Raw genomic sequence first — 23,526 nt, 5'->3', positions numbered from 1 at the left:
AATAAGTTTTAAAAATTGGAGGTGTGTGTCTGCGGTGGTGTGAGTGAAGATTTAGCCTGGACCTGTTCTAATAATAAATTGCATGCTGATCATATTTTTACTGCAGCCAGGGCATAGTTTAGCTGTATCTGATTGGCTCTAACTCAAGAGTTCTGACTTTCAGCAGACGAATACACAGTGGTGAGAAAAGCAGCTCACAGTTATTATAGCCACCCATGACAAATTGGGCTCCAGAAAACACAGAGACAGTATTTGTGAGCTTTTCTAATGATGATGTGCAGATCTTTGCTTCTAGAAACAACAGGCTTCATTGTATGTGTGTGCAGCTTTTAAATGAAGGTAATTAGACCCAATAATGAGACACATAAAGGTCACAGATGAGGTTGATTGACCATTTCTGCAGTACATCCCGTAAGTCATGTGTTAGCAGTGTCATGTCCCAAGTTTCATGGCAGGGAGGCAGCGAACATGGAAACAATCCAACGTGTCAGGAAACAGATGTTGGCTCAGAGATCACTCCGCCAGCACAAGTAGATCCGGCCACTTCTATTCCCCATAATAGCAAAGCTCGGTCATGGAATTAAACCAACCACTCGGTCAGCTCGTAGATAACTGCTAAGTAACAGGTAAGCCCCAAACTTCTAAAAGGGCCAGGTAGTATGTGACACACCGATTCTCAGTTTAGACTTTTGCTGCATTTGGGACAAGGAGGAGGAGCTAGTGGAGGAAGCAACAGTGGCTTTGAGCTGTTGCCCTGTGTGTAGCCACTGGCGTATATTTGAGCAGCCTCAACTGGTGCTGTGCTTTCCCTGGCCTCCTCAGGGCCCTGAGAAGAAGAGAGATTCATAGTCCAGTGGAATCTGGATTGAACTGCAATTCTTCGCCACAGAATTCCTATGGGAACGCGGGTGAGTCACTTAATCTCCTTGTACCTCCATTCCCCATCTGCACAATGGGGACAATCATACAGCCCTGCTTCCCAAGCACATGGGGAGGATAAATGCATTAAAGATTATGAGGTACTTCAACACTCTGATAAGACAGCAATATAAATACTGAAGATATCTAGAAATAAGGACAGGACACTTAACTGATGTTCACCTCGCAGGTCAGCCACCGATTTCCTGTGTCACTCTGAGTAAATCACTTCCCCATCAGCCAAATGGGAATGGTTGAGCTCTCTCTTTCCCAGTGGTATCAAGGGGATTGCATTTAAGAAAATGGAGGCCAAATGAACCAGCTTCAGTGGTATGGACTAGAAGTAGAAGTAGTTCCGGCACAGGTAGATTAGTGGGCAGTGGGCAGGTGAGGCGGTCAAAGATATAGGCTGCGTGTGTGTGTGTGACCACTCCCACACCAGTGTGACCCCTCTATAATAAAATGGCACCTAATTTGCAGAGTGCTCTGTCATCCTTTGTAAGACACAGGCAAACAGGACATTCTCAGGAAGGCTCTCAAAGCTTTGGAGATGGGCAAATGAACAAATGTCTCCATCACGGCAAAAAAAAATTTCAGTTAAAAATTGCCTTCCCTCTTTGGGAGACTCTGTGGGCCAAGAAGGCTCAGGTATCAGCCCATGAAAGGCTGCCACACAGGCTGCTCAACCTGCCTGTGCTACCACAGAGAGCGGATGCCTCTGGAGACATACAATGTTTGACAAAATAACGCTTTCACCTGCGGTTTAGTGGTCCTTCTCCATACGACTTTCCCTGGCCACAGCAGCCGCTGGATGTAAGCGCAAGAGGAGGGTTCAGACAAAGGAGACATTCATGGCCAACGATAGTGTTTGATTCTCCTCACTTCCCTCCATGCTCCTTATTTCCTTTCTGCCTCTATTCCCTCAGGGCAGTTGACTCCGGGGTCAAAGGGAGAGAACACTGAACTTTTCTCCGTTCAATATTCCTCTCTCCGGCTCCTTGGAAAAGAGGCCTCTCTCCCCTTTAAAGCTCATAGACCCGTCCTCTGCTGGCGGACACAAAAGGTCCACCGTGACGCAGAATCGCTGACTTTCTGCCGAAGGGCAGGGCCTTGCAAAGTGGGCCCCACACTCTGCAGATTGAGTCACGGTCTTGCAGGGGCTCCCAGCCCAGTGGCAAAGCAGGAAGAGGGGCTAAAAAAATCCACTAGAAAGGAGGATGCTCCAGGGTACGTCTAGACTACGCCACTGGCAACAGAGAGAAGTTGATTAGGCACGTCAATGTTGCTAATGAAGCCAGGATTCAAATATCCCATGCCTCATCAGCATAAACACGGCCATTGCTTTTTTTCTAAATGGAGTTTTTTCGAAAAAAAACTGGCAGTCTAGATGCACATCTGTCAAAAATAAAGCCTTTTTTGACAAATCCTGTAGTCCTCAAAAAACAAGGTTTACAGGATCTGTCGAAAAAGGCTTTATTTTCGATAGATCCTCGTCTACACGGCTGGTTTTTTTTTGAAAAAACACCATTTAGAAAAAAAGCGGGGGCCATGTTTATGCTAATGAGGCATGGGATATTTAAATCCTGGCTTTGTTAGCAATTTTGACATGCCTAATCAACATCACTTTGTCGACAGAGAGGTGTAGTCTAGACACACCCCTACGTTTAGGGTGATCTTCGATGATCTAGACTGCATTAATTACTCTGCTACAGACGTACGGTGGACCTCCTTGGGCAAATCACTTATGGTCAACTCCTCTGAGGGTACCTCACTCCCGTGGATTTCAGAGGAAGCTCAGAGGCGAGTTACTTTGACAGTCTAGGACTCAGTCTTGCCTCAGTTCTTCATGGGGATAATAGCAGTTCCCTTACCTCACAGCGGTGTTAGGAAGTGAAGTAGAGCAAAGATGGTGAAGAACACTGTGTGGTACTACAGTGATGGGGGCCATATCATCCCTTCAGGACAGGAACTGTCCACTCCTCTATTTGTACAGCGCCTGGCACAATGGGACCCTGCTCTTCTTTGGTCCTGGGGCACTCCTGTAATAAACACGATTAATGGTAAGCCCCTATAATTAGACAGGGGTGAGGTCACAGAAGACCCTTTGGGGCTGTTCCCTGGTGTGCTGAAAAAGCCACTGACACTCACCTTCTTGCTCTTTGGGACTCCCCACCACCTGTCCTGTAGGGCTAGATTCTCTTTTCTCCCCCAACAACACACAGAGTTGGGGTAACTGCTGCCCCCTCCCTCCAAAAAGCAAAGCAGATGTTGAACCAGTTCCGCTCCGGGAGCATGCAATTCTAGCTCAGCTGTTTTGGCAAATCAGATTCCATCCTCACCAGAGTTCCCCAGCATCCAGAGAAATTAGTCCAGATGGGAATGGAGACAGGATTTGTGGCTAAGGCCGGATCTATGGTTAAAAAATTCAATTGCTCCTGGATGTGAAACCTTTCGCACCCTGTGTGATGTGAGCAGGTTGATTCGCTACCCTGTGTAGACACAGATGGATGCAGATTAACTTCACTGGCGAAATAACCCCTTTCATTGACGTAGGCTGCATCCACACTATGGTGCTATGCAGAGACACCCTAAGGACTGTAGACACACCCTAAGGGCTTGGCACCACCTCGGCCTCCTTCCTCCCCTTTGCGTAGATCCACAATGCGCTGTGCGTGCAGCGGGTTTTTGGGGCAGAATGGGAAAGCCGAAGACAGCGGTAAATAGAGTTCTAGTCACTATCTGCCATTCATTGCCAGTGTCCGTCCACTGCGAGTCAGATCTTAATCTGGTACAAACTGATCTGCGGAAGCCAGTGGATTCATAGCAGGCTTTTTTGTCCCTGTGGCCCTTGCTTTGCTGTGCTCTGCATGCCAGTGAGTATCCGAGGGCTCTCTACATACCGTGAGATTCTGTTGAACTCGGCGCTATGAGTTATTTACCGTATCGGTGCCTGCAAACAAGGCTAAGTTGTTTGGAGTCGGCATGTACGTTGCCACTCCTTCCATCCTACCGTTGTTGAATAAGTATCGGGAGCCAACTACACAGCCATGTAGGCAGCAGCCGGTCCCTTAGGTGACTTAACAGAAAGACGTTGACACACCCTTGCATAACAGGGAGAATTTCAGTCCCCGCTTTTCTCTGCTCCTCCCCTCCCCACTTTGAGTCAGACAGTTACTGTGTGGTAGACAAGGAAGGAATGCTATGAATTTATCCTGGCCTACACAGTCCATTGAGAACTGAGGATTGATCAGATCTTAACGAAGCCACTTGAGTCTGATTCTAATGAACTAATAAAACAAACAAGCAAAGAAACAAATACATAACAAGATGAATGAATAAACGAATAAACGAACGTACAAGCGAGTGAGCGAGTGAGCAAGCAAATAAATAAATAAATTCCCTGTATTTTGCAGATACCTAGAGGCCTTAACTGAGATCAGATGCTATGCTACATGCTGTACAGACACGGTAAAAAAACACGGCCCGAAGGATCAACGAGGAGTCCAGTTAGAGTAACAGATTCGTTGGGTTTTACCAATGGCAGCTCATGACCTATTTCATAAGATGAATTGGAGTAAGAAATTACAATCTCCAGGGTATATATAACAGCAAAAGAAGTTACCTCTCAGTTGTAGGACCAGTGTTAATGAGGCTAATTAAGGCAGTGTGAATGTGTCTCATTCGCAGCTTTTATTGTGGAGATGCGAATATCAAAAGAGGGAAAATTGCCTTTCCAATGCAGTGTACTCTCTGTTATTCCTTTCCAGCCTACCATGTGATAAAGTGGGCTTCACCCATGAAAGCTCATGATACCATTTTTTTTGTTAGACTCTAAGGTGCCAAAGGACTACTCATTGTAATGTGTTAACCAGGTAAGCTCGTTATTGAAGCTTACGTGGATAGTGTTGAATTTGTTGGATATTCACATCTCTACAGCAAATGCTGCAAATAAGACATCCACCCTTATTTAGCCTCATTAACACCAGTCCTACAATAGACAGGTAACTTCTTTTGCTGTTCTACATACCCTGGATTCTGTAATTTCTACTCCAGCTCATCTGATGAAGTGGGTTTTACCCACAGAAGCTCATGACCTAATAAATCTGTTTGGGTATGTCAACACTAGCCCCCTAGTTCGAACTAGGGAGGCTAATGTAGGCATTTGAAGTTGCAAATGAAGCCCGGGATTTAAATACCCCGGGCTTTACTTGCATCTTCCCATCTGGGCGCCATTTTTAAATCCCCTTAGTCCGAACTAACTGCCCACGGCTACATATGGCAGTCAAATATTAACTCGAACTAAGTCCTTAGTTCGAGTTAACTGTTACACCTCATTCCATGAAGTGTAACAGTTAACTCGAACTAAAGACTTAGTTCACGTTAACATTTGACTGCCATGTGTAGCCACGGGCAGTTAGTTCGGACTAAGGGGATTTAAAAATAGCGCCCGGATGGGAAGATGCAAGTAAAGCCCGGGATATTTAAATCCCAGGCTTCATTTGCAACTTCAAATGCCTACATTAGCCTTCTTAGTTCGAACTAGGGGGCTAGTGTCGACATACCCTTCGTCTCTATGGTGCCACAGAACTGCTCATTGTTTTAAAAAAGGGTTTCCCCTCTGAGATGGCCTAAAGAGTTAATAATCTAAATAGGCAAGAAAGAAAAAGTATAAGGAAATGAGAAGTATTTTCATCCCCCTTTTATCAACAGGCAACTGAGGCGTACACAGACTCAGATACTTGTCTTAGGTCGTGCAGGAAATATGTGCTTGAAGCAGGAATTAAACCCTACTCTCCTGAAAACCAAGCCAAGTGTCTTGATCCCTGACTTCCTCCTTCCTCTTATTAACACCAGTGAAACTACTCAGACTTCAGTGGATTTATTCCCGATTTATACCAGTTAAATGAGAGGTACAGTTAGAGAATCTCTGGGCATAGACGTTTCTGAGCCAGAATGGAATTTGGATGCCTCATCCACGGGGCTGGTCCCCGTCTCGGGATACCAGGCTGGACAGGATTGAAACCAAGCCCTTTAAAAAGCCTTTTCTTTCTACGTGTTGCTGAAGCTTCGAAGTTCCTGGAAGGCAGAGGGCAGGGATACGTCAAACTTGAAAACAGCTATCTGAAAGTGGGGGCCCCTCCCTGCTCATGTGAGCTGGAAAGGCAGCAGAGAATGACACATGGGCTGTTTCCTTTTCCAGTTGTAAAGGGGTCAGGAACTCAGCAAGGAGTGTCTGAACAAGTGCTGCATTCTCCTGGGTCCTTGGTCTCTCTTCCCTGCCTCTCCAGCCGTCTCTCTTCCCTGCCTCTCCAGCCTGCGATTCTGAACAGAGGAGAAAAGCTGTCAAGGCAAAGAAAACATTTCTGAAGGCGTACATTATGAGTTCCCTAAACTCTGTAGTAACTCCATCACGTGAGTACCCTCCTTTCCTCTCCTCCTTGCAGGAACCGTGAACGTACCCGTCCATTGTTTAACCAGGTGACTTCTAAACACAGTTGACATTCACAAACCAATTCTGAGGATTTCCTTAAAGGAAAGGGTTAGGGGTGAAACAGTCTGCTTTGGTGTGTGTCTGGAAGTAGCAGAGAGACACGAAACAGACATCTGCAAAGTTTAATTCCTGCATGTAACATTCAGAAATTTGTTACATTTCATTCTAAGTGCTCGTTGGGAGAAAATATAAACTAACTGCTTTTCCCTTCAGGAATGAAAGTATAAGCATTCGGAAGATTTAGTGTCTCTCTTCTGAGATATTAATGGTACCGCCTAGCTTGCAGTTAGAGACACCAAGCCGTCTGTGTGTAATATGAGATGCAAGCCAAAAACTGTCAGTCTATATTTAAAGTTACAATGCTTTTTTTTTTTTTTTTTTTTTGCTTTGGGAACCTTAGAAACACAATCTCAGGGCAACTGAATTAGTTCTCTCAAGTAAGGCTATTGGGGGGGGGGGGGGAGAGGGAAATTCAATGCTGGCATAACTCTGTTGTCTTCAGTGGTGAATGAGAGAATTGGCCCAGGGAATTCAAATGGCCATTTAATCAGCACATAGTAAAATATTTGGGGTAACATTAAAAAAAATTAAGGGCCGGTTTCTGATCTGGAGCAAATCCAGAATAATTCCAGTGATATCAATGGAAATTTGCAAGAACTACGAGAAGTCCTGTGGCACCTTATAGACTATCAGATTCATTGGAGCATAAGCTTTCGTGGGCAAAGACCCACTTCATCAGATGCATGGAAAGTTGTTTGCTTACAGTGGTGTAACTGACAGCAAACTCAGACTCACAGTTCAGAGGAGGGCTTTGAAACAGATTTTTTATTTTATTTCAAATGTAGCCAGTTTGGTAACCCCGCATAGTATTTTTAATGAACCCACCAAAACTGAACCGATGATCCCCACTGAAACCTGTTGGATGGGCGCTAGACAATCTGAAATTTGAAATTGACATTGTCTTCTAAGATTTGAATGAGATCAAAAGAGCGAGCAGGTTTGTTATATTGAAAAGAACCACTGGAATTTTAGGCAAGGATTTTTATTTTCCCCTGGTCTTTTTGCAAGTAGATGACAAATTAAAAGCTGAAAATTTATCTCCATCATTTTTTTTTTTTGGTTCCTGTAATTTTGACAAGATTTAACCTTATTTACTGCTAGTGAAGGAAAATAGATATTCAGGCAAAGAGGGATACTTTGGAAGAAAGTACTGTGTCTGGATTATCTGTTGATTTCTTTTCAGACATGTAAATTACTGCAACCATTGCTCCCACATGCCTTGTGGGATGTGGAGAGGGGTTACAATTATTAGCTGAAATGCACATTATTGATTGTGCGGTGTTGTGGGCTACGCAGAAGCCCAATTTACATCCTTTACTAAGGAGTTCAGACAGTCTCCTGGGCCTGGATTCTGGTCCGAGCTCACTTGTGGTGGTGTAGATTAAATTAAATTAATGGAGATTTACTATCTTCTAGATCTGGAAGGGACCTTGAAAGGTCATTGAGTCCAGTCCCCTGCCTTCACAGCAGGACCAAAGACCATCCCTGATGAATTTTTGCCCCAAATCCCTAAATGGCCTCCACAAGGATTGAACTCACAACCCTGGGTTTAGCAGGCTAATGCTCAAACCACTGAGCTATCCCTCCCCCCTAGCTGGAATAACTCTGCTGAAATCAGTGGAATGCCACAAGTTTAAAAAAAGCACAAGCCAACTCAAAAAATTGGGCCTCGCATTTGACTTATGTATGTATGAATTCACTGTGTCCTCATCTCACAACCGTGCACAAGGAGAAAACCGTACATCAAATCATCTCATTGTCTATATCACCTCAGAGGGCATTTTCAGTTTCTGAGCATATCAGACTTTGCAAACCATTTTTTACAACTGATAACTCCAGATGGTTCCATGTAAAAGGTGCACCCCTTAACCAAGTGTTGAACTGAAATAATGTTACTGTCTGCTTTCCAACTCTCCGAATGCTGCTTTTCCTGCAGATGCAGACAGGAAGTGCTGGTATCCTGTTTCAGTTTGCATCACAGTAAATGTGATCCACATTGTTTAAAACACAAAACAAGCACCAAATTCAATTAAAGGGGAAGCCTTCTGGTGATTCCATATGCAAGTTCAGTGCACTATTTCCATGTAGGCCTGTTTTGTTTTCCTGGCACAAAGCCAGTAGCTTTGGCACCAGTCCGTTTCTAATCAAGGCGAAGTTAAAGTTCAGTGTGTTCAGAGGTACAATACAGAACAGACAACAGATGTTTAACAGAGAGGGACTGTGTCTAGCAAAAACAAAGTTGTGTTGCTTAGTAAGCAACATGAGAAGTACTGAAGCTGGTGCAAAGATCCACAAAGCATCCCCAATACATCAGACTAAGTTAAATATCTTATACTAATTTTTTGATACTTGCTGGACAGGCCAGATGACAGCTGTTTTGTGATGTTGAGTGAATGGTGTTGGATAACCTAATTGCTAGGATGCTCTAGTTATTCTCTTGCATTTATTAATGAAAGAGAAGCAAGGCCGGCTCTAGGTTTTTTGCTGGCCCAAGCAAAAAAAATTTGGCTGCCCCCTCCCCCACCCCTTTTTGTTGGCTTTTACACGTTTCCACATTGCAATTTTTTTCTTTTGTTTTGGTGACAGAGTCAAGATTTCCAGCTCACACAAAGCTCTTTTTCAAGAGTGGGAAATGTACCTTCAATCTCTCCTTTATTGTTCTTATAGAAATAGGCTACTTTTGAATTGTGCTTTGAATGCATGAAAAACTATTCACACAAATGGTTAAGGAAATATAAACTAAGTACCAAAAAATAGAAGCGAAAACTTGTGCCACATCTAAAACTCAAGGGGTGCGTGTAGACTGGCATGATTTTGCGGAAATACTTTTAACGGAAAAGTTTTCCCGTTAAAAATATTTCCACAAAACAGTGTCTAGATTGGCACAGATGCTTTTGCCCAAAAGTGCTTTTGCACAAAAGCATCTGTGCCCAGTATAGACGCGCTTTTGCGCAAGAAAGCTCCGATGGCCATTTTAGCCATTGGGCTTTCTTGCGCGAAAAATTAAGGTGCCTGTCTACACTGGCCGTCTTGCACAAGTATTCTTCCACAAGAGGACTTATCCCTGAGCAGGAGCATCAAAGTATTTGTACAAGAAGCACTGAATTCTTACATTAGAACGTCAGTGCTCTTGCGCAAATTCAAGCGGCCAGTGTAGACAGCTGGCAAGTTTTTGCGCAAAATCTTGCCAGTCTAGATGCACCCAAGTAGTTTATGGCTATATTTAATCAATCTTCAAACCAATTATAATCAGCTAGCATACTTGTCAACCAATTATGATAACTATAGCACATAAGACATCTAAACTAAATCAATAAATATTTGTATTGTTAAACTAGATTTGTTTTGGAATTCAGTGGCTCCTTACGTGGCTCCAACACATCTATGTTATCAGATAAACTGAGATCAGTGGGTGTGCATATGCACATTATTTTTGTGTGTCCATCTTGCTAGTAGCCATTATATATTCAAGTTTATGAGGTGTTAGAGGGAGTAGAGAGTAGTATGTGCTCAATACAACTATATATGGAATGAAGCTTGCCTTAGAGACATCAAACACAAAAGTTTACCCGGATCAACAAAGTTTAATTCTTTAAAAAAATATCTATGAAACAGCATGTGTGATTCTTTGAAGAGTGTAGAACAGTTAATATTGTGTGTGTGTGTGTGTGTGTGTGTGTGTGTGTGTGTGTGTGTGTGTGTGTATGTGCTGGATTCTTGTTTGGTTCTACTTCTACTACAAACATGAACAAGAGAAATATACTAGGAACAGACTTCAAAAGGTCCCTGGGTCTGAGGGTGTCGGGGCCTGAGGGGAGAGGCCAGGGTCAGGGCCAGCAGGCTGCGTGTTTGTAGGTTTGCCAGGTGTCCGGTATTTTCTGATTTTTTTTACAGGACAGGAGGTGAAAATACCGGACACCTGGCAAGCCTAGGCAGAAAGGGAGCATCTTACCTGGTATTTCCATATGATGTAGGCAGAGGGATGGCTGATGGCTTGGAGTGGAGAGGCTCTCGGAGGTAGCGGCCACCAGGGAGGAGAAGGACTCAGGACTCAGGAATAGGAAACAGGGGCGGCCAGCAGGCTCGCACATGGTGCCATCTCCCGTGGCCCTTTAAATTGGTGGGCAGGGCAGGGCGGGGCTAGGTGTTGCGGGGGAGGGGAAAAGCAGGAGAGAAGACAGAGGTGGCATCTGGCCACGGGCTGCGGCCCTTTAAATCGGTGGGGCGGGGCTAGGTGTTGCCAGGGGCATCACCGGTTGCTTACCTGAAATGCTGCCCCTGGCAAAGTGTACGTTTGCCTCCCCAAGCCCCTGCTTGATTTGCTGGTGCCTAGAGCCGGCCCTGATGAGAAGGGATTTTTACTCCCTCTCTCTTCGTATACAGCCCTAGCAGATTTACCAGGCATTGCTCGGCTCCTTAACTCAATTATTTTTTTTAAAAATCAAGGATAATGTACATGCCTTGTTGAAATGGTTATATTTTACAAACGACAGTGTTATTTTTATTAAGCTAATTTTAGCATTTTTTTTTCAAAAATGGGAATTCCATCAAGAGTATTTTCCTCATTCCTATAAACTCTTACCATTCTCTGTGTTTTAACCAAAAAAAGGGCTATTGCCAGTTTGGTTTCCAATCACATTGTTTTCTCGCTTTCAAAACTTAAGCATTGGCAAAACAGAACACTACTCCAGATTTCTCCATTTTACCTCTTTTCTGTACAGTGTATTGGGAAGCAGTGCTATTGCAAGGTTCATCCGATGGGTTTGGCTCATATTGGTTCAGTCTCTTTCAACATTCACTCAGTTATGTCAATGTTAAGGCTTGTACTTGCATTGGTGAGTCTGTCTCTTTTCTGTTTCGTTTTATGAGACTCAATCCCATTCCAGGCACATCCTGTTTTCCAGCCACAACTAAACGCTTATGTTCCTTTAAGTTGTGATAAGAGGGAAATGTATACTGAATGTAGTGGTCATAGCTCTTACCATTTAGGAGGAAACTTAAAAAAAAACAGTGAATTGTCTTGCAGTACCTTGGAGACTAACAAAAAATGTAGATAGTATCATGAGCTGTCATGGGCACAGCCCACTTGTTCAGATGCAGGGAGTTAAAGGATCTAATGTTTATTTGAACCTTGAACCCCTTAAACTCCATTCATCTGAAGAAGTGGGTGTGCCCACGAAAGCTCACGATACCATCCACATTTTTTGTTAGTTTCCAATGTGCTGCAAGGCTATTTGTTGTTTTTTAAGTTTTTTAACTTTACAGACTAACACGGCCTCCACTTTGAAACATTTAGGGGGAATTCGTAGAATTCTAGAATACTAGAACAGGAAGTGACCTCAAGAGATCATCCAGTCCAGTCCCCTGCCCTCATGGCAGAACCAAACACCATCTAGATCATCCCTAATTGAAATCTGTCTAACCTGCTCTTAAATATCTCCAATGATGGAGATTCTACACCCTCCCTACACAATTTATTCCAATGCTTACCCAACCTGCCAGGAAGTTTTTCCTAATGTCCAACCTAAACCTCCCTTTTGCTGCAGTTTAAGCCCATTAATTCTTGTCCTATCCTCAGAGATCAAGGAGAACAATTTTTCTCCTTCCTTCTTGTGACATCCTTGGGGGTATTTGAAGACTTCTATCATGTCCCCCCAGTTTTCTCTTTTCCAAACTAAACAAGCCCAATTCTTTCAGTCTTCCCTCTTAGCTCTTGTTTTCTAGACCTTTCATCATTTTTGTTGCTCTTCTCTGGACCCTCTCCAATTTCTCCACATCTTTCCTGAAACGGGGTGCCCAGAATTGGACACAATACTCCAGCTGGGGTCTAATCAGTGTAGAGTAGAGCGGAGTTACTTCTCTTGTCTTGCTCACAACACTCCCAGCATCATGTTTATGGGTTTGGTTGGTTGGTTCGTTGGCTGGTTTTTGCAAGAAAGTCACACTGTTGACTAATATTTAGCTTGTGGTCCGCTATGACCCCTAGATCCTTTTCAGCAGGACTCCTTCCTAGACAGTCACTTCCTATTCTGTATGGCTGTGTCTAGACTGCATCCCTTTTTCGTAAAAGGGATGCAAATTAGACACATCGCAATTGCAAATGAAGCGGGGATTTAAATCCCCCCCACTTAATTAGCATAAAAATGGCTGCCGCTTTTTTCTGGCTCGGAGCTTTGCAGGAAAAAAGCGCCAGTCTAGACGCGGATCTTTTGGAAAATAAAGCCTTTTCTGACAGATCCCTTATCCCTCTTAAAATGAGGGATGAGAACCATATGGTAAAGCCATTCTTGAACTGTTGTGAACATCCCTGCAATAGTGGTTTTGTCTGCATTGCTTTGAGCTACCATGTTTATTTTTATTATACTCAACCCATGAGATTTCCCCATATCCCTTCCCCTTCCTCCCCAAGGAGACAGTCACAGTGTGGATTGTTGTTACAAACATCTGAGAGTTGGTCCTCCATTTGGTTTCATGGCCTTTCAACAGGGGAAGCCTTGTCTGGAACAGAAAGCTTTAAATAAGAATGGAAGTTACTGATTAGACACATTGAAAGTGCAAATGAAGGCGGGATTTAAATATCCTGCACTTCATTTGCATAAACACGGCTGCCGCGCTTTTTTCGAAATGGAGCTTTTTCGGAAGAAAGGCAGTCTAGATGCAGATCTTTCAAAAAATAAACCCTTTTTCAAAAGATACCTTATCCCTCAAAATGAGGTTTACAGGATCTTTTGAAAAAGTTTTTTTTTTTTTTTTTTTTTTTTTTTTTTTTTTATAAAAGATCCACATCTAGACTGCTGGGGAGTTTTTTTCGAAAAAGCTCCATTAAAAAAAAAGCAGCAGCCATGTTTATGCAAATGAAGCATGGGATATTTAAATGCTAGCTTCATTTGCATTTTCGATGTGCCTAATCTACATTTCTTTGTCGACAGAGAGGTGTAGTTTAGACACACCCATAGATAGACAGACAGACAAGCAGGCAGATAGATATTGTCAGTCCTAAGTCCTGTTTTCCAAAGTCTCATGCGAGTTAGGAGCCAAAGTTCCTAACTTGCTTTTGAAAAGGGGACTTCAATTTCCAAGGGTGGCACTTTGGAAAATTTTACTCCTGGGCTGATCACTGTTCCTGCCAACTCTCTGGTAAAAGGAATGACGACATCTGCAGAATTCAGGATTGGCTTGCAAAAGATTGATGAACAGAAAAAAAGAAAAGAAAGGCTCTGCTGGATAATTTATTTGCTGCCAATAATGCAACCTCATCCAGAATTGATATTGCAGTGCAAAAAACAACAGGCTGGCAGATGATCATGTGTGGCAGAAACAAGAGCTATAATTCTGTGAGTGTCTCCGAGCATCAGCATCATCCCGTTCTTATCAGATTCCAGGCGCAAGTAATTATCGCTTCGATGCTCTCATATTGCATAAATGCCTGGTGCGTGTTTTTGCCAGGAAGATATTTGGCTAAGTGATTTTGTTTTACTTAATCTTCTAATCTACGCAAGAGACCCGCTTCTCTCATCTTTCTCTTTTGACATCTGTTTCACAATGGGGTTCTTTCCTGATCAAGCAGAAAACTCAGCTCAAACTTAACTTAAACTTGTTCTGCTGCATCATAAAGTTTGTAAGTTCTCTCTCTCTCTCTCATTTTTAGCTTGTAAAAAACCCTGTTATTTCATAAGGGCCTAATTCTTCAGATAAGCCCTGAGATGGAGTTAAGCTTTTTATCAGTAAGTTGCAGGGGGGCTTTCAAGCACACCCTGAGACAGCCCCGTGACATCCTGTGACTGATAAACGACTGTTTCAGTTTTCTAATAGCAGCGCTCATGCTTAAAAATGTCCCACTTTATGGAACAGCCCACACGTTAAAAGAGAACACGCGACAGGCCGTACACTGCGGAGTCAGTACCAACCTTGCATATATTTGTATCCATGCTGTAAGCCCCACAAAACCTTCTGATATAAATGCTGATTTTTAAACGCAGAATGGTTTTTTTAGTCACTTCGTACATGGAACCAGGCCTGAGACAGGCTGCGGCAGCTGGCGCCCCAGGCGGAACGCGCAATTGGCGCCCCCGCCTGCACAGCTGTCAATGGACTGACAGTATCGGGCGTTGAAGACAGCGCCCTAGGCGACGGTTGAGTCAGCCTATAGTCATGGGCTGCTCCGAACCTAGAAAACGGCTTTCAATGTGAGGGTACGTCTAAACTGCACGGGTTTTTTTTTTTTTTTTTTAACTTTTTCAGAAGAGATTTTCCAAAAAAGCTGCTTTCGAAAGAGAGTGTCCACACCTCAAAACCGGAACAAAAAAGGGATCTGCTTTTTCGAAAGAATGTCCAGACTGCCTGGACACTCTCTCGAAAGAAAGCCTTGGTTGCTATTCACAGAATGGACACCAGGGCACCTGTGCTTTTTTCGATTGCCTCTTCTTTCGAAAAATATCCTTGTTCCGCATCCACATATGCCTTTTTTCAAAAGAGCTCTTTCGAAAAATGCGTTCTTCCTCGTAATGTGAGGGTTAGCAATGTCGAAACACCCCTCCCCCTCGCGTTCTTTCGATTTAATTTCAAAAGAACATGGTGGCAGTGTGGAAACAGGTGACATTTTTTCGAAAAAAGAGCCGTTTTTTTGAAAAAAATGTAGTCTAGACATACCCCATGTGCATATCTTTGCAACACTCGTGCTTCTGCTTGGAGTAAATATGTTTTAAATTCACAACATTCACCCCAGGTTATAGCTTTGATGCCTTAAAAATCCAGTAAAAAATAAATAGGTGTCCTCTGGAAAGTTCAGAGATGTCTGGTCAATGTGCAGTGAACTTCAAAAAAAAAAAAGCAGACGGGAGGGACGCAGAGTCTAGGCTGTGTAAAGAAGCCGGCATAAAATAACAGACATATGAAACGTTTTTATAGGCCAGGGCCGGATTAAGGGGGGGGCTAGCCGGGCAGCTGCCTGGGGCACCAACCTATGGGGGGCACCTGATGGCAGCTCTAAGGGTGCAGTGCGCTGGGGGGTGGAGCCGTGCATACGCCGTGTGACCGGGGGCGGAGCCATGCATGCATCGTGTGCCCTCTGCCCGGGGCACAGGAATGGCTCGAGCCAGCCCTGGTATAGGCCTGTTGTGTATCAGCCTCTGTCATACCACAGGTTTGAGGCCTCCACACACAAAGCTGGATGAGGTTTAATAAAGAGAAATGCAAAGTGCTCCACTTAGGAAGGAACAATCAGTTCCATACATACAAGATGGGAAGCGACTGTCTAGGAAGGAGCATGGCGGAAAGGGATCTAGGGGTCATAGTGGACCACAAGTTGAATATGAGTCAACAGGGTGATGCTGTTGCAAAAAAAGCAAATATGATTCTAGGTTGTATCAACAGGTGTGTTGTAAGCAAAACTCGTGAAGTCATTCTGCCGCTCTACTCTGCACTAGTTAGGCCTCAGCTGGAGTACTGTGTCCAGTTCTGGGCGCCACATTTCAAGAAAGATGTGGAGAAATTGGAAAGGGTACAGAGAAGAGCAACAAGAATGATTAAAGATCTAGAGAACATGACCTATGAAGCCAGGCTTCATGAACTGGGCTTGTTTAGTTTGGAAAAAAGAAGATTAAGGGGGGACATGATAGCGGTTTTCAAATATCTAAAAGGGTGTCACAAGGAGGAAGGAGAAAATTTGTTCCTCTTGGTTACTGAGGACAGGACAAGGAGTAATGGGCTTAAAGTGCAGCAGGGGAGGTTTAGATTGGACATTAGGAAAAACTTCCTAACTGTCAGGGTGGTCAAATATTGGAATAAATTGCCAAGGGAGGTGGTGGAATCTCCCTCTCTGGAGATATTTAAGAACAGGTTAGACAGACACCTGTCAGGGATGGTGTAGACGGAGCTTGGTCCTGCCTTGAGGGCGGGGGGCTGGACTCGATGACCTCTAGAGGTCCCTTCCAGTCCTATTATTCTATGATTCTATGGAGGAGAGGTCCATCAATACTTATTAGCCAGCATGGGCATGGATGGTGTCCTGAGCCTTTGTGTGTCAGAGGCTGGAAATGGGTGACAGGGGAGGGTTCACTTGTTGATTCCCTGTTCTGTTCGCTCCCTCTGGGGCGTCTGGCATTGGCCACTGTCAGTAGACAGGACACCAGGCTAGATGGAGGTTTGTTCTGGCTCAGGGTGGCCCTTCTGACGTTCTTATCAAAGGCCCGTCTTCTCCTCCCGCCGTCCTCAGTCGTGTCTTGAACTCCGCCCCCCAAGAACAGAACGACTTTCCAAAGCCCTCGGTACTTTGCTCTCCTCCCCACATCTGCTCCTCCCTCGATGAATACAGCCGGTGATCAGACGGCACCCAACTCGTGGCTTGGGACTCTGGGCTGTTCACACTATTATCTCTGCAGGATGCGTGTACCCTCCATCCCCTTTTCCCCAACCACTAACTACGCAGATGCCAGCATGGATTCCATGGGGCTGCATTTCAGCAGACCATCTACCCTAGGGGTGGGGAACGTCAGGCCTGCTGGCCTGCAGCCCCGCCGCACCATGGGGCTGGAGCACACAAAATCTACCAGTCTTGGCCCCCATACGCTCTGCTGTGTGAGAAGAATGTGGGGAGTGTCTTTCTCCTCAGTTGGGGGGCACATCAGTGAGGGTTTACTTGTGGTGGGGTTTTCTTTTGCTTCTCACTTGTGTGCAGCCCCTGACTGGTGTTTCTGTGCGTCAGTGGCCCAGGACCCAAAAAAGGTGCCCCACCCTAGGTCTACCCCCCATCAACGAGGCAGCCCCCTGAATTCCCTTTTTGTAAATGGTGAGCAGCTAAGCACCCTGGCTTATACAGGGTGGCAGCTGCCCAGAGGTGGCCAGTCGCAGCCCCCCGAGGGGAAATGCAATCCGTCTCTTTGAATTGCTCCGGGGCTATTTTTGTCAGCTGTATAATTGCAACTGTAGCTGGGTAGCCCCAGCACATGTCCTGTAATTAAAGATTTGTGTTCATGCTTCTACTTCCACAGGAGCTGGGCCTCGTGTCCTCTTCAGGTGGAAGTAGCTGCGAAAACAGTCTCAGTAACTTTAAAAACAAGGAGGAGTCCTGTGGCACACCAGAGACTCACAAAAATATAGTATCCTGGGCTTCCACAGAGGAGCTGGAGAGGAATAACAGAAACCCAGAATTAATAACAGCAAAAGAAGGGGGGGAAATGTTGTCAGTTGTAGGACTGGTGCTAATTAGGCTAATTAAGAGGGCTGGACGTGTCCCATGCTTAGCTTTTGTGGTAAAAATGAGGTATTAAAGGCAGGGAAGGCTGATTTTAGAAACCAGGAATAGAAAGGCATCCCTAGCGGTCAGTGAATAGGAATGCTGGGGAACGCAGCCGAGGCAGGAGGTGTCCACAGGTGGTAAAATCTCACTGCTTCAAGCCAGGACGGAGGCCAAGGCCTGTGTCTGAGCATCCGCACTGTCTTGTGCACCTGGGTTTACAGCTGCTGGACTTGGGTTTCACAGCCGTGCTAATGTGAACATACTGCCCTAGGCAGACCTTCTAGCTCAGGGCTGTTGCTGGTGTTGTCTCCAACTCGGACTCACCCTCCTACCAGGATCCACAGGCCCAAGTCTACAGGCGTTCCTGGCCTGGTCAGACAGTTTCTGGTGTAGATGGGGGGCTTTGGGCTCAACCCCAAGTCTGAGCCTGGTTTTACGATGCCATGTAAACGTACCCACCCAGGACCGGTAGGAACTGAAGTCATCTCTTCTGCGTCCTGGCCTACTCCAGGACCAGCCCTCATTCACAAAACAGGAAGAGCTCCTTATTTCTAAACCAAAGGGGAGCAGAGAGATGCAGCTACTCTGATTTTTTTCTCCTCCATTCACACGGTACCTGTCACTCCTAGTTCTTTTACCATTTCGCATTGCGACATAAATAGCTCTCACCCCATCATACAGATGGAGAAATCTATAGGACGGGAAGGGTCCATCCACAGCGGAGATGGGGGTAAACCCCAGATCACCTGACATTCAACCCCAACTGCTGGGCTTTACAAGAAATCCTGGTGTTCATCACACAGCACAAAGTCAACCTGTGGAACTCCTTGCCAGAGGATGTTGTGAAAGCCAAGGTGTTAACAGGGCTCAAAAAAGAGCTAGATAAATTTATGGAGGATAGGTCCATCGATGCCTACTAGCCAGGATGGACAGGAATGGCATCCCTAGCCTCCGTTTGTCTGAATTTGGGAATGAGTGACAGGGAAGGGATCATTTGATGATTCCCTGTTCTCTTCATTCCCTCTGGGGCATCTGGCATTGGCCACTGTTGAAAGACAGGACACTCGGCTAGATGGACCTTTGGTCTGACGCTGTGTGGCCGTTCTTATGTTTTTACGAGTACCGCATATGGGCACCTGATAAAACCAGATCAATTACTCTGAAGCCACTGATTAGTTTCAAAATGATTGTGCCTCACTGCTCTGGACAAAAGTCTGAGTTAACAGCTGTCTTTTCCGAGGGTCTTTCCTGTGCCTTCTAATATTACACCAGCCAACTGTGAACGCTGTCTCTGAGATGCCATTCGTGAACGGCATTTCGTGAACTGATGGTCAGGTGCACACGGTGGAACTGTGACGTTTATTCTGCTGTCAATTACATGCCCAACAATGCGGGTGTAAAGGAGAAGGCCCCTGGCTAGCTAACGAAGACATCCTTGTGTGCATTAATCTCAAGGATTAATTATTTATGCTAAGCTATCTCTTCGACCTCGTATTTAGCTGGGACACTCTGAGAACTTGTCCCAGACTTGGGGAAGAACTCTGTACTACGTGAAAGCTTGTCTCTCTCACCAACAGCAGATGCTGCAATAAGAGATATTACCTCCCACACGTTATCTCTCTAATCTCAAGGATGCAGTAAAAATTGTGCTTTCACTATAAACCAACTTCGCTTGGGTGAGCCCTTCTGTCAATTTCCTTAGCTTTGGATCAGACCCCTCTTCCTTAAGACCCCCTGGACATATGGATGACCTATTTTTACTCATTTTAATGGGAAATGAGTATCCAAACTCCCCCAGTGACTTCTGAAATATCCACCCCAGTGTACAACTTCCTATCTCTTAAATGGACCTATATAGCAGCTAACTCCCTTAATCAGACAGAACATCATACACTGGGCACTTCTACTCTATTGCCCATCATGTATAAATCCATGGTACACCCACATCCTGAATACTGTGTGCAAATGTGCTTGTATCATCTCAAAAAAAGATATCTTGGCATTGGAAAAGGTTCAGAAAAGGGCAACAAATATGATTAGGGGATTGGAACAGCTTCCATGTGAAGGGAGATTAATAAGAGCGGGAGTTTTCAGCTTGGAAAAGAGGAGACTAAGGGGGGATGTGATAGAAATCTATAAAATCATGAGAGGTATGGAGAAAGTGAATCAGGAAAAGTTATTTACTTCTTCCCATAACATAAGAACTAGAGGTCACCAAATGAAATTAATAAGTCGCAGGTTTAAAACAAACAAAAAGAAGTATTTCTTCAGGCAACATGCAGTCAACCTGCGGAACTCCTTGCCAGAGGATGTTGTGAGGACCAAGACTTGAACAGCATTCACAAAAGAGCTGGATAAATTCATGAACGATAGGCCCCTCAATGCTTATTAGCCAGAATGGGTAAGAATGATGTCTCTAGCCTCTATCAGAAGCTGGGAATCAGTGAGAGGGGAGGGATCAATTGTTTCCCTGTTCTGTTCACTCTGAGGGCACCTGGCATTGGCCCCTGTTGGTAGACAGGATACAGGGCAACATGGACCTTTGGTCTGACCCAGTGTGGTTGTCCTTATGTTCTTAAGTTATTCCAACCGGGGTGTATCTGGAAGTGACAATATTCAGAGCATACCTGCGTTTCCATAATTTTTATGAAACACTCGTGCAAATCCAGGGGAATGCTTCCTGCTGGCTAGTGTTGAGGGGGTGGCTTCCCTTCAGGCTCATAATTCACAAGAGACAGCCTCCTTCACAAATACTTAATAAATGGCATGATTTGGGGGGGGAGGGCGTGTTCTAGCCTCTCTCTCTTGAATTCCTGGTGCTAGGGGCTGTCGTGCAGCAAACTCAAAAGCAGCAGCCTGTGGTGAGAAAACAGCCCCACATCCTGAAAAATGTGAAGAGAGTGGGCTAGGGAAGCCATGAGCCTCAACACAAAGAACATTACGGACCCCTTTACTCTGCTGCTTCCTGGCGTCCTGGCCTGCCACTGGGGGAGGGGGGTCTAGCATCAGGGAGGTGTGTAAAAGCAGCAAATATGTGGCTGTAAAAAGGTCTGTGTGTATGTTCTCTTTGGTTTTGTCCCTGACTCACAAGGGATAAATATTGTGGCCCAAGCTGTGCCCTTAGATAAGCACACAGCGCAGTTACCACCAAAGTAAACAGGCGTTGCACATGGATATCGGAGGGCGGAATTTGGCTCTCTCACAAGCTTCGCAGCAAGTGGCTGAACTTTATTTTCCAGCATTGTGAGGTCCCCACCTCACCAGCAGATGTTTCAAGGGGATAACGTCACCCACGGACCCTGTTCCAAAGCAGCCCTCTTTGAGACAGTTCCAGCCTATTCTGTGGGTGGTGAGGATTAGGTAGCACAGGCTGTGTTAGTCTGTGAGTGGGAGAGTCAGTGAGTCTGTCTAGCAACCCTAACAAAAAATTCACTTTCGGGACATGAGCTTTCCAGGGAAAAATCCACTTTTTCACTCAAGCTCATCTGAAGAAGTGGGTTTTGCCCAGGAGAGGTCATGGCAGATCGACATTGATAGTGGTAGATAAGGCACACCACAGGACTTCAAGAATTCAAGAGCATCATGGGAAATCTTCCACTATCTACGAGTGGTATAGAACTTTATGGTCCACATGACTAATATTTTCAACAGCTAGTACCAGACAGTTGTCCAAGAAAAATATTAGAGCTGGCCTTTCTTTTAAAATATTCATCACACCATTTGAATATAAGAATTCATATAAATGATAGATGTTAATGAATTTTTGCTAACAAAGGTCAGCTAAAAGGTTTCCCCTTCCCCCGTTCTTTTGAATGCCATTCAGATTATAAAAGCAGGTTTCAAATGCAGCCAGTAATCAAATGAAATCTACACATTCTTTACAAAAGCCTTGGAGAATGCAAATGTTGTTGCTCCAAGCTGTTATTTGCCTTGCAAGTTTCCAGTGTGTCTCGGGATGTCTTTATTTTCCTTTTCAGATGTTCAACACTGAAACATTCAAAAGCTTTTATTTCCACTACAGATATCTTCATTAATAATATTATGCTTGTCAGCATCCCAGGACAGAATCTCATGTCCCTAATGAGCATATGCTAGACATCCTGATATTTTGACTTGTGATGCTTTTAGTAGACATGGCCTGAGGCGAGAATTGAAGCAGGACAGAGGAAGAGTTGAATGTAATTTCATTTCAAATAAACATGAAGGGAGGAAAATTCCTGTTTCCAAGAATTATCACCTATAGGTCAGCTCTGCTACAAACCATGGGGGTGAACCAAAGTGCATATACAGACTTCCTCTATTTCTAGTTCCTTGCACACTGACCTTGCTATTTTGGACATCCCCTTCAAGGTCCATTCTTAGCATGAGTCCATCTTTCTTGAGTCTCCTGTAACAACATTATTTCTTGCCCTAGCTGGTCTCTTATCTCTTGAATTTTTATTTTCTGCAGCTTTGAACCTTTATGCATTCCTCTCAGCTAGCTCATTTCTTCAGTCAAAATATTTTGGGCATCAGCTTTCCACATACTCAGGCATGGTGACCCAAACTGCAACCTCTTCCTAGCATGTCCTGGGTTTAGTTTTTATTGAAATGTCTCTAGCCTTCTGCAGCTTGTAGAGAAGAAGCTAGTCCAATTCTTCTTTTGATGTCATCTTCACACTGCTTAGAGGGGTAGCTGTGTTAGTCTGTAACTAAAAAAAAAATGTAAGAAACAACAATGGTCCTGTAACACCTTACAGTATGTCTACACTACAGGATAAGGTCGATATGCAACTTCAGCTACGGTAATTGCATAGCTGAAGTCCAAGTACCTTAACTCAACTTTCAATGCTGTCCACACGGCAGGAAATCAAAGAGAGAACACTCTCCCTTCGACTTCCCTTACTTCTCGTGAAACTAGGACTACCGGCATCGACCGGAGTGCCCCTCAGTTCTAATTAGTGTGTCTTTACTAGACCCGCTAATTTGTATGCTGGATTCTCTGTAGACATAACCTTAGAGCAGTGTTTTCCAAATGGTGTTGCAGAGAACCCCGGGGTTCTGTAAAGTGAAAATAAAGGTTCTGCGAGAAAATTCCATTACAATACCATTTTATGATTAAAAAAATAATATTATGTGATTTTTGTTTTTAAATATGTGTAATTAAACTCAGTGTTGATCTCATGACCTTGTTTAGCATTTGTTTATTATTATCCTTACTTGTGGTCTACTTTTTCAACTCCATATATGAGACTGTTATTAGGGGTTCTGCAAAATTCTTCGAGTTTAAAAGGGTTCCGTGGCCAAATAAAATTGGGAAGCACTGCCTCAGAGACTAACCAAATAAATACACACACACACACACACACACACACACACACACACACACACACACACACACAGTATAATTATAATGAGTTTTCACAACCCACTTCTTCAGATGACAAATATGGAGCAAGAGGCACATAGCTTCAAATAAAAAGCAATAAATGAGGGGAAAGGGAGAGAGACACTTAAAATGTCCATGCTAAAGGAGGCTAATAGAGGGGATTGTAAGTGCCTGATATTTAGCTTTTGATGTCATTTGGGTGTTGAGTGTCTGTCCATCTTTCCTGAATGCCCATCCAGTTCATGACTTTGTTAAAGTCAGGAGAGAGAGAGAGTCAAATTTGCATACGAAGTCCAGTTGACTCTCACACTGACTCTCTAGTTGATTCCTGAAATTACTTTTTAAGAGAATAGCCATCTTTAAATCCATTAGTGAGTGCCCGAGCAACTTAAAATGTTCCCCAGCAGGTTTCTGTGTGTTACCTTTTTGGATATCTAATTTGTATCCATTCAT

At 44.3% G+C, this 23,526-nt stretch overlaps 1 protein-coding gene across 1 annotated transcript in view; it reads left to right on the top strand.

Moving 5' to 3' along the window:
* The first annotated feature begins 5,832 nt into the window (after nt 1-5,832).
* The window catches only part of GYPC (glycophorin C (Gerbich blood group)), a 35,490-nt gene continuing 17,796 nt past the window's right edge, over nt 5,833-23,526 (top strand). Inside the window, exon 1 of the mRNA XM_006124739.5 lies at nt 5,833-6,330. Coding sequence (XP_006124801.1) covers nt 6,297-6,330 — 34 coding nt within the window. The 5' untranslated portion in view covers nt 5,833-6,296. The remainder of the gene's footprint in view (nt 6,331-23,526) is intronic.

The sequence above is a fragment of the Pelodiscus sinensis genome, chromosome 7 (genome assembly GCF_052426305.1).
Source record: "Pelodiscus sinensis isolate ZL-2025 chromosome 7, ASM5242630v1, whole genome shotgun sequence".
NCBI lineage: Eukaryota > Metazoa > Chordata > Testudines > Trionychidae > Pelodiscus > Pelodiscus sinensis.
Note: the sequence above shows the minus strand (reverse complement) of the source record. Positions and strands in the feature narration are given on the sequence as shown.